General features: G+C 33.3%; 1 protein-coding gene across 3 annotated transcripts; it reads right to left on the bottom strand.

Annotated features, from left to right (window-relative positions):
* Positions 1–208: 208 nt before the first annotated feature.
* Positions 209–10404, bottom strand: LOC105420782 (uncharacterized). 3 transcript variants are annotated; one of them, XM_088874634.1, is made up of 11 exons: positions 10187–10404; positions 8870–9036; positions 8711–8791; positions 8574–8619; positions 8107–8228; positions 7878–7951; positions 6903–7022; positions 5209–5289; positions 4976–5041; positions 2971–3012; positions 209–570 (listed from the first exon to the last, which is right to left on the bottom strand). In XM_088874634.1, the coding sequence occupies exons 3-11, from the start codon at positions 8757–8759 to the stop codon at positions 439–441; spliced, it is 732 nt and encodes a 243-aa protein (XP_088730760.1). In that variant the 5' UTR covers positions 8760–8791; positions 8870–9036; positions 10187–10404; the 3' UTR covers positions 209–438. The 3 variants fall into 3 exon arrangements, with proteins under 3 accessions (XP_088730760.1, XP_011624156.2, XP_088730761.1); XM_011625854.3 differs by having other exon boundaries at positions 8870–8980; XM_088874635.1 differs by lacking the exon at positions 4976–5041.
* Positions 10405–11985: the final 1581 nt, after the last annotated feature.

The raw sequence follows: 11985 nt of genomic DNA, 5'->3' as shown, positions 1-11985 counted from the left end.
TCTCTGGTTATTAGAGAAGAAAAAGGGGATAAATGATATTCAAGCTCTGGAAATTCCTTGTCGTCCATTACATGGTCACAAGTCTAAATCATGCAAGGCATGGTTAATTTAACACACATGGATTAAAACTGGTACATTTTCTCTTATACCTATACTACTCGATCACTATATTCTTACAATGAGAGATATATAATGCTCAAGCCATCCATGAAGGCTAATGCTCTGTTTGGGGCAGCAGTATAATTGCGATGGAATGGGCAATGTGCACAATTACAATAATGGAACTCGACCAGTAGTTTGGGGTTCTGCTAATATTGTTTGTATACTCACTCGCATGTATTCATATACAAAGATGCTATGACGTTTTTGACAAAGAAAAAGACCCAAAACCAATTCCGTGGATGGCAAGGATGATAGTGATAATAAATGAGAACACGTTTAAAATCGATAATCTCCTGTCCGATTTCCCGTCCCGATGTAGGCCTCTGGTTTTGTTGTGAGTTTGATAATGGAAGAGATGGGAACCAGGCAAAGCCCTCTACTTCCTAAGTCCATCGTTACATCTCCTCCCTATTCAAAAAGAAAAGATAATCAATCAAGAACTGATCGTTAGAAAGCCTAATTTTATGAAAAATATTGTTAAAAGACCTAGTTGTGAGTTTGATAATTGTTAAAAGTCTTAGAAGAATATCTACTTCCTTGGTTAAAAGACCTAGTTGGGAGGACTTTGCAATCTGAAATTTTGGAAACCTCCTAAGAGTCACTAGATGATTATTCTCATAACAACAAAAAATTATTTGTATATCACGTAGATCTAATTGGATGGTTTCTACTCAATCTCGAGATATTTAAATATGGATCTTTTTTTATTGAGGTTAATCTATGGGTTAAAGAGGTTACATCCCAAAATTTTAGGTCCTAAATCAATCCTATATGATGTTTTACCTAAGTTAGTAAATAGACAGCATGCTCCCTTCATAGTATAATATCTTTTGAAAAAAGTTATAAAAGGGTGAGGCCCTCAATCAAATTAAGGGGCACCTCAAAATTTCACTAGAGGTTGTTTCGATGCCCAAGAATCCTCAAATCAATTGTCTCAGCCTCAAGATGTATAGACATGAGAAGAAATGGATTTCAAGTCTTGAAAATAGTGTATCATGTAATAGATTTTTTGGATCGTCAATTCTCAAAATTTTCAAGTGTTCATAAACCAGCTCCATCTACACTTTTTTTGCTTTTAAATTTTATAATTTGAGATATAAATAAATTTTCAAGCTATTACAAAGATTTCCAATACTGAAAAAACATCGTTCAATACTATTTGAAAGTGCGTCTACTTTGATTTTTTAGGGCCTCACGCTAATACAAAACACACCCAATATCTTTTGAATTTAGAGTATAGGATTTCACTTATTGATAAAAAATGCATATCGTAAAGCATTTTATTTTTCTTGTATTGTTGAATAATCAGCATGCTAATTCAACATTAGCTACTATATAAATGTTGGTAGAGTTATAAAAACTGAGAAGCCAAAAGATTTCATGCAGCATAATGTCCATTTACTCCCTCCGGAAAAACCTAATTTAGGAGAAATTTAGGAGTCCAAATTTTGGAGAGGCTCGTCAACCCATGACGAACCTCAATTAAAAAGAAAAAAAAAAAATTCCAAATTGCACTCTATGTGCACTTGGAAAAAATAATGTCTGAAGAAGATTAAACATAGAATGTACAATTTTTCGGGGTAAAATCTAAGTATTAAAAAACTTAAATTTAAAAATTTATCTTTTAAAAACAAACTTCTAGTGATTATCAAGTGGTTCCCAAAATTTTAGATTGAAAAAAAAGAAATCCTCTCAAATCATCTGCCCAACAGATCAGGACCATAGTATACTCTCTCAATTAGGAAATTATATCATAAGTCATGGTGTATGGTATATGGTGAGCCCAAGGGGCATCCAAAATCGCGTCTAGAGGGCTGACATTAACTATTGTCTGAATGATAGCAATTCATATAAGTAAGGTTACCCTCCACCAACTCCCACTAGGAATGGACGGTTGATGCCCCTATGGTGTACCGTATATTCCACACCAGTGTTTATGGCATTTGTAGCCTTACGTTTTTTCTCTCTCTAAATGGGAAACGGGTGGTCCTTTTGGTCCAATTCCACCTTTAGAATTGTATTATATTAGATTTTTTGTATTTGTTTTGTGATTAATAAAGTTAAGTACTATTGTTAAATAAAAAAAATATTTATTATATTAATTGATGAAGGAAAAGTATACTGTGATAAGTATTTCATACTAATAGCATGGTAATGCTTATTTATTGTCCAATCTCAACAATTTATGGTCGAGATGATTGCCTATGTTCGCCTTAGTGTTCTAAAACGGGAATCGGCCACATGAATTGGGCATTTGGAAAACTAGTCTGGATTAGGGAATCATAGATCCGAGTCAGTGAACACACTCATTCTCTCTGGTGAGATTTGGTCAATCAAAAATAAAAAAATAGAAAGAGATAAAAAATAGAAAAATAAATAATTATAAATCGTGGCAACTAAGCGGTTTGGATGCTGGTTCCCTAATAGAATCATTTCTAGGTTGCTTCCCACATATTACCAATTCAGATTGATGATTCCCAATCCGAAATAGTGAATTTTAAATTTAATGTTCTAAAAAACTAAATCCGTTTACCTAGTGGCTAGGCTGATCCGGATCAGATGGATTGAACCTCTAGCATCAAATATCAAAGAAACAAAAAAGCTAATGCTAAAAAAGTTTGAAACGGAGGCAAGCCATCCAAGTCCTAGAGAACTAGATCTGAAACCAGATCGGCCACTCACAAATCTCGATCTCCATTAGATCATACCCATTCCACTCCTTATCAACTATTTTTAAGACATGGATTAGACTGAAAATCAATCGGGAAACAAAGATAATAGAAGAAAATGGGAGAGGTCTAGACGTACACGAAGGGAAGGCCGGCCCTTGAGGTATGGCGTGCTCAGCACCTGTTTATTAACAAACAAATTAATCAATTAATTAATTAATAAAAAAATCGTTAGCCACAGTCGCCATGCAAAATTGCAAGCATGGAACAACACATGTGGTCACATATGCACGTGTAGGCACTGGTGGTAGGTGTTCAGAAATTAATTAAATATGACATTTGTTGCATGGTAGGTAAGGGGACCCTGAGACATTTTGTCTTATTACGTTTTTTTAAAGGAAAAAGTTTATATAGTGCCGAGGCTCTCTCAACCATCAAATTAGAGCCTCACTTAAAAAATTTCACTAGAGGTTGTTTTGATTTTCAAATATCCTCAAATTGATCATCTCGATATCAAGATACAGGCACATGTGAAAAAATGGATTTTAAGTTTTAGAAATATTGTTAACATATTTTTTCACTGTCAATTTTCAAGATTTTCAAGTTTTCATAGATTTGCTCGATGAAAACTATTTTTGAAGCTTTAAATTTTATAATCAAAGATGAAAATATATTTTAAGGCTATCACAAATATTTTCAATATTGAAAGTGCATTTCTCAACATTATTTGAAGGTGTGATTTACTTTGATTGTTTAGAGCATCGGCTCTATACAAACAGCACCCCTATAAAAATAAGGCACGTCTTTGAATTTTGTCCAAAGATGCTCAGTTCTATTGTAGCAAAACTTATGAGGGATTGAAAATTTATGTTTAACCCTAATTATAGAATTTGAAATTTTAAAATGGTTCAGATCGAGCAGATCAATAAACGGTTGAACATCTTGAAAAATAGAGCGTCCACATAAATTGGTACAAGACAATATTTTTAAGGCTTGAAATTCTTCTCTTTCTTTATAGGATGCAGTTTGTATACGCCCGACGCTCTAAACAATCAAAGTAAAACGCAATTTCAAATAGTATCAAGAAATATAGTTTTAATATTGAAAATCTTTCTGATAGGTTTAAAATATATTTTCATTTCTAATTATAAAATTTAAAGCTTCAAACATAATGTAGATTGAGCATATCTATGAAAATTTGAAAATCTTGAAAATTGATGATCCAAAAATGCATTACAAGATGCACTATTTCCAACACTTGAAATCTATTTTTTTCTCATGTCCATCCATCTTAGCTCGAGATGATCAATTTGAGAATATTTGGGCATCAAAACAACCTCTTCTAGTGAAATATTTGAAGTGCGCCCTAATTTGATTATTTAGAGCCTCGTACTTATATAAACTTTTTCTTTCTTTATATCCATATATCTCAAAGTTGATATGATCAATGACCAATTGAATGGTTTTCTAACTTCGAAACACTCTTTTTTCCTAGATTTTTAAGGTACACCCATAATTCTTTAAGGTACACCCATAATTCTACAGTATAATGTTCCAACCTTATTATATAAGCTTTTTTCTTTTCTAGATGCCTTTATTTTTTTCTAATTGGGTTGGAAAGTTGAACTGACTCTTTTATGGATGATTGATTCTTCTCCTTACTAATTTTACCATAAACAAATTTCCAAAATATCCAATCGTTCATAGAGTGGTATCTAATAGCTTCCTAGTTCTATTCACACACGATAAGTGTTGAAATATAAACCCTCTTGTATTATGCAACACTTCGATACATGGCGTATCAAGTAAAAGAGCAACAAATTACCTTTAAAGAAAATATATTATAAAGTCCAGAATAAAGAAACTATATAATAAACTTATCCATTCACATAATGTCCATATTTTCGTTGGATCGAAAAATCAAAAACTTTGAGAATTAGACGGTCTGAATCCATCAGTTTTGTTTTGGAAATTTGTAAAAGCGAAAGGCTACTTGTTAATTGGATTTTTTTATTTTTTATTCGTCTGAAATAGACTAGATTTTTGTTTAATTTATGTTGTTGTGAGGATTATCTCATTTAGTTTTTCTTTAGCTAAATTTCTTTGAGACATTTAAACTACCGAATAATTGACAAAAATTATACCTGTATTTGTTCGTGAAGGTGCTTGATGTAGCTGCAAGCTTCGTGAAGCACTGAAGCTGTGTCTGTCTACAAAATTGAAGAGCTCTTTTACATTTCTATCATCATCATCCGAATCTTTTTCCAATTATTTGGAGTTGGCTTGCTCTTTTATTTTTATTTTTTTTTCACTTTTCCATTTTTAGAAATTGATTACTACATTGGAGGTTTGTTGAAGATGGGAATGAGTCACTAACCTTTCCAAAAGGGGAAACTAATTGCTGCAATATTGTGATCCGATCGCCGATCTTCTGACTCTTCCTTGCTGGCGTTTGCAACTGAAATCGAAAAGGTTAGCAACTTGGTTTTTTAAATACAAGTGCATATCAAGGGTCAAAGTCTATTTCTAAAAAAAAAGAAATGGCGTTTATAGAAAAGATGTGTACGGCCATGAGGGATGCAAATCCCTAACGTTATCGAGCACCTTTTTAATTGAGCGTACTTAATAAAAATATTAAAAAAATTTGATAAAATATAATGACCAAAATACCTTTTGAATCTTTCTGATAATTTTGATAATTTTATTTTATTGAGAATAGTGTTTTTATGTTGAGTGCGAGTTTGAAAAAGGAGTGGATACCCAAAATTTGGTGTGAAAATATTTTGTATAAAAAAATTAAAAATAAAATAACGTGGAGACGGGACATTATGGTTGGGGCCATTTTACCCGTCCAAAGGGGAAGTATATAAGTTTTATGCAATAAAAAAAAAAATTGCCCGATATGAGAAATTATAATGTAGAGATTAAATGGATATCTTTAAAACATAAATGGGAAAATTACGTATATATCTGTTATTACTAAAATACCTAATACTTTCCGTTATTACTGAAACGTCCATTTTTTGCACTTCATAACGAAATTTTTTAAACAATGCAGTTTTACCCTTTTTCGGTTGTTGAATAACCGAATTCGATAGATTTTCGGTTGTTTTGAACAACCGAAAAGTTAAAGTTTTCAGTTTTTGAACAACAAAAAATCCATCGAATTCGGTTGTTCAACAATCGAAAATTTAAACATTTCGGTTTTTGAAAAATCAATAATTTTTCCGTGAATAAACAAAACATATGAGGGTTATTAAAAATTTGTGTCCCCCAATACAATACAATATCGCAATACTATACAGTCTCGCACAGAGCTGAAGAGTTTGGCTCTCTGTCTGGTCTTGGTTGGTACCTTTCTTACTCTTGCCTAATACTGTTGATGAATTTTGCCACAATTAATATAATATTATATTTTTATATGTAATACTATTTATTTCCAAAATGACTTTTTGTATTACTATTATATTTTTTGTATTACTATTTATTGTGTATTGTTGATTAAATAATATTTTTTGGTAAATATTGTTGAAGTTGTTTATTTGCTTAATCAAAGATGCACACTCTTCAAATCCGAGAAATCTACGAACTCGTTGCCTTTCTTTAGCACTCATAGTTTAGTACTCACAGAGCAGCAAAGACGCACTCACAGAGCAAAGACGCAAAGAGCAAAGAAGATGAACTGATATAACTATCGGAGTCATTTTCGGTTGTTGAAAAACCGAATTCGATGGATTTTTGGTTGTTCAACAATTGAAAATGGGAATATGAATATTAACCTATTCGGCCATTTTCGGTGGTTGAACAACCGAAAATCTATGAAATTCGGTTGTTCAAGAACCGAAAAAAAAGTAAAACTATCTTTTTTAAAAATTTCATTATAAAGTCTAAAAAACAGACATTCCAGTAACAACAGAAAGTATTAGGTATTTTAATAATTACAAAAAATATAATTTCAATAATAATAGAAAGTATTGGATATTTTAATAATAACAAAAAATATAATAGATATATACGTAATTTTCCCAAACTAAATTATCAAAGATGAAAGAGAAACGAGAAGTATATCACCTTGGTGGGCTCCCCTGCAACAGGCGCATGTTGGAAGTATTCAGTGACCTCTGGACCCTTCCTTTTCTTCCACTCCCACTCCCTCTCACACTCCGCCACCCTTTTCCCTCTGCCCAAACCCTGAACAATTTTACATCAAACTAATTTTCATATTAAAAAACATTCTCAAAAAGTAAAACCTCTCAATTTCATAGTAAACCTAACCAATTTATAACCTCTCAATTTTAGATCAAAGTAATTTTCATATTACAAAATATCCTCAAAAAATAAAAGACATTTCATTGTAAACCTAACCAATTTGTAACCTCTTAACTGAAGCATTACTATGGTTCTTTATAGCAGAGTCTCTGCCCATTGCTTTCTCGGCAAATTTTATTTAATTTGGTTTTAAAGAAGTGTGACTTAATTTTTCCCTTGTATTTATTGACAGGTGGCCTATTTCCTATGAGCTAAATTTTAGGCCCAAAATTTTATAAAATCAAATTCTAAGGTCTCGAATAAAAGACGGCCAATAGGCTCCTTGCCGAGCTGAGTACTAGGTGCTACTCGAACCATTTAATAACAAAAAAAAGTGATAAAAATTATATAATATGATGTACGTACCATGATTTGTGAGTACTTTTTGTCATTTTGCATGTTTTCAATTTTTATAAAAAAATATCTCTAATTATAAATCAATTTTTCTCAATCCTTATGTAATTTTTTGAATTTTTGTATTTTATGTTGCTTTTAGTTTTATTTTACTTTTACAATTTCATTTTATTTTATATAGTTTATTTTGAAAAAGACAAAGGCTTTTTGAGTATGTACACTACCCGGCCGAGTTTTGCCTCAAGCCTGGCCAAGTCTGAGGCCCCAGGCGAGTTAAAAAAAAAAAAAACATTGTTAAGATTTAAACGTTATAGAAGATTTGAAGTTTAGTGTTGTCCTATGATACTTTGATAATTTAAACTTGATAATTAAAAATGAGTTTACCTTTGTTCTTTGGGGACCCATACAAATACTCGTATTCCCGCTAGCTGATGGCGTTATCGGACAATTGCTTCCACCTGTAACATAAACGCATTATAATACTATAAATGTTGACCTTGCCTTCACCTTCACCTTCACCGTCTTTGTTTTCTTAATAAATTATTTTCAATACCTAGTTATCTTATGGAAATAAAATAGAAAGACCAACTTGGTTTAATTAAAAATTTCGGACCTGATATTGAGTTTGGAGAATTTGACCAAGCTATATTCTGTACTGAGGCCAACCCAGGAGCTTCAATGTTGCTACAGGAGTGAGAACCAATGAAGAATCCATTTGGGTTTGGGTGCCCATGCCTGAGAAATGATATCACTTTAGTAACTATCAAATACATGATTTATTTCGGAGTCGGGCTTGGGCTGGAGTAGTTAGCAGCAATAAAAATTAATTCTTACCACTAAACTAGCTTAAAAAGGATTTTTTTTTGTACTTTTATTTTTCTACACTAGTCTTCATAACATTTTTTTGACGAATACTTGCGAGACAGAGCTGTTAATGAAATCAATAATAGGATATTTGTTTCGTATTATGTACTTTAATAATAGTCTGTGTAGAGAATATATAGAGGAGAATGATAACAGAAATATGTAATAATAACGAACAGAGGCGTTTTTGAGAAATAATATGGGGTATTTACTTACATTCGGTCAAGTTCCTGAGTAACTCGTACGTGGAACTCGTTTGGACCTGCAAGCACCCCAGCTTCAGTCAAAAACATGAAAGTAGAGAGAGAAAGTAAACAGACAGGAAGAAAGAAGAGAGAGAGAGAGAGGTTTACCATAAGTCTGGAGAAGCGTGGGGAAGGACTCAAAAATTGAATTCCTCATTCTCGAAGTCAAAATCAGTTCAAGGTAATGCCCTGCAAAGGCAGTGGTACTTTCTCTCACATGAAATGCTGGACAAGATTGAACATACTGATCCATGACAAGAAGAATACCTTTTTCAAGAAGCCGTTTTCTCTCTCCTCCTACACCTCTATCTCCAAAATTGAACAAAATCCGGTTGTTTCTCTCTCTACAACTTAAAACGGTTGTTTCTCTCTCTACAACTGAAACAAAAATTAATCACAAACTCCAGTTTACTGAACAGCGATCGAGCAGAGTCCTGGTTAAGGAGAGAGAAAAGAATTTCACCATTAAAGAGTGATAAAAATCCTTAAAAAGATGGAAAATAAACAAAGAGCTGAAACAAATGCTATACTTCAAATTGGTCTAAATTCCAGGAAAAATCGTTAAAGTGAGCAGAGAAAAGACGTGTGATTCGATTGTATTATTCGCCAAAAGCTTGCAGCACAAAGGACGGTATAAAAGGCTGCATAACAGAAAAGAGAGTGAATTTTGCAGGGACCTGAAACTAATTCCCTCAGCAGAGAAGACATATGCTTTCTCGTCAGCAAATCTCTAAAGAATTTACGTAATGTGTCTATTTTGTCCCGAGTTCAAAGAAATCACAAAGCATTTTGATTAAATAATTTGAAAGCTTTACAAAAAGCAGCATAGTAATATTCACCGATCAGAAAATCAATCGGAATTTCACGAGAAATGGCCGAAGCCTTACCAGAAAACGCCTATCTACTGATTTTTTGCTGGAAAATATGAGATTCTTTTGTTCACTGGTAAAGGAACAGATTCTTTGAAGAAAACACTTTTTACGGCCAAAAGAATCATAAAAAGTTTGAGAAAGAAGAAATGCTGCAATGACAAGCTACAAAATTTCGTGGATACGATTTTTTGAGAGAACAAAAAAATTATTGGATCAGTTAATCAAGCGACAATGGAAGAAATACATAAAACTAATTGAAAAAACTTTTGAAATCTCTAAAATTGGATCATTTTCTGCTTATTTCTTTATCCGAGCACGAGAACTTAACTCTCAATAAAGTTCACTACCATAAAAAAAAATTACATATAGGCTATTAAATCAATAAAGTTTGGAATTCGAAACCTTTGCCAGAACTCTATGTCTGAAAAAATAATTGAAAATAAACAAAAAAAATCAGAGAATCCTTTAAGAATGTTTATATTTTCAGGTAAATCTTTACTGAAACCCGAGATCAAAACTCAAAGCCGAGTTACCTAAAACTAAACAGGATAATAATTTCCTGAAAACGCCTTTAAATCAAAACATTTTCTGTGAGGTCTTTACCTGTGCTGAAGATCTAAACTGAAAATCTCAGATCACTTAAAACATAAACAACATTTAAAACTTATAGAAGAAGTTTTATAATTGATTCATTTTCCAGTTTAATTCTTACCAGAGCTCCAGATAATACACGGCTGACAACAATCCGTCAAAATCAATCGATCACCACCTAATTTGCTGGAAAACTCTGCTTACGGCAAGATTCCCGTAATTAACAAAAGAATCCGCCGAGTCCTTTCTTTAACTGTCAAAATTTTTCCGTAAAACACATTCTCCGGCGAAAAAAACCTCCAGAATCAATCCCCTGCAAAGGCAGAGGAATCAGAATTCTGTGAAAGCTTAAGAGCGAGAGAGAGAGAGAGAATCAGATGACTTTAAAGGGTGAGTAATAGGGAGGCATGGGCTTCAGTGTTATGGAGAAGCTTTCCTTTAGGAGAAGGGTATTTATTAGTACGAGGGCTCAAAGCTTTGATTAAATGTGAGAGGGGGCAAAAAATGGAAGGTGTTTCTGTTTCGTTTCGTTTTCATGGGGTTTGACTCTCCGTTCCTTTTGTCTAAATGTAGGTTGGGCTTTATTGCTTGTCCCCTCTGAGATTGAGAACCTGGTCTCAAGTCTCAACTGAGTTGACCTTCACATGACCTCTTGTCCTTATATATGTTCAGCTTTGGTCATTCTCTTTTGGGGTTCCCGAAATAACTCCTTGCGAAATGTTTGTCTCTCTCTCTTTTATTTATTTTTATTTTATTATTATTATTTTTTTTATTTTATTTTTTTGGATGGGATTGAATTTGAGATGTAGTGGTGCTAATGTGAAGTTACTAGCCAAGCCTAAACCCCGTAGACTGGAAGGGACCCGACCAGACTGTGACCGAATGGATAGACCCAACCTCAAGTCCAGGTATGGGGCCAAATTTTGGACCCAAATACTGTTTGAGTTCGAATCCAGGTTTGGGTCTAGCTGGACCAGACCCATAACCTCCCTGTACCCAGAGTCATAAAATGTATGATGGCCATCATGTGTCTTTAGGCACGGGCTAGATGTTCATATTGTTTGCAACATTTACACTACTATTGGCGAAAAACAAAAAAAAAAAAATTTCATATCAATAGGGTATATGATGGTTAAAAAAAATAAACTCATAGTCGTATGGTGGCAATGGATCCAACCAAACCCGGGAACCCAATCAAAATGGATATTGCTCCAAATTTTGGATTCGAATACTATTCAAGTTCGCATCTGGTTCCACATTCAACCGTACCCGACCCATTGCCAACCCTAAAACCCAGTCTTGTTAGATAGAATAGCAGTTATGTCCGTACGAAAGATAAAAGAAAAAACTACTATACAACTATGGGCATAGTGGTTGAGTACTTCGCGCTCACAGTTGGCTAATTGAATCTGGATTGCTTAGATCAAATGATGTTTATTGATAAATTCTGCTTTGTTTTTATAAGAGTATTGATGCTATGAGATTCTCTCACACCCATGTGAATAGGACCCCAAAAGATCACCATTAAATTTTGACACAGATATTTAGAAAAGTTATCAATAAACCCATTCACCCAAGTCTCATACCTATGTAATAATTTTTTTAGAGATCTATGTCAAATTCTAATGGTGATCCTTTGGGGTCTTACTCACATGGGTATGGGAGGGTCTTATGGTGTCATTACTCTTTTTATATTAATAATATTTTATGAGAAATGGTTATATAGGACCCTCCCCCACCCATGTGTAGGACCCTAAATGATTACCATTAAATTTGATACAGATCTATAGAAAAGTCAAGTGTCACACCCATGTGATAACTTTTCTAGATATTTGTGCCAACTTTAATGGTGATCCTTTGAGGTCCTACACACATGGGTTGGGGAGGATCTTATAGGATCATTGCTCATATTTTATATAT

Source organism: Amborella trichopoda, chromosome 8, assembly GCF_054954075.1.
Source record: "Amborella trichopoda isolate Santa Cruz 75 chromosome 8, AtrichopodaSantaCruz75HAP2 v2.0, whole genome shotgun sequence".
Classification (NCBI taxonomy): Eukaryota; Viridiplantae; Streptophyta; class Magnoliopsida; order Amborellales; family Amborellaceae; genus Amborella; species Amborella trichopoda.
The sequence above is the reverse complement of the archived record's forward strand: the minus strand, read 5'-3'. Positions and strand labels throughout refer to the sequence as shown.

Bases quoted from the DNA above. Each gene is read 5' to 3' on its own strand.
- LOC105420782 (XM_088874634.1), bottom strand. From the start codon at position 8,759: ATGAGGAATTCAATTTTTGAGTCCTTCCCCACGCTTCTCCAGACTTAT. The intron at 7,023-7,877 runs GTAAACTCATTT...AAAATTGTTCAG, and splicing joins TGGGTCCCCAAAGAACAAAG to GGTTTGGGCAGAGGGAAAAG. The intron at 5,042-5,208 runs GTTAGTGACTCA...TCAATTTTGTAG, and splicing joins TAGTTTCCCCTTTTGGAAAG to ACAGACACAGCTTCAGTGCT.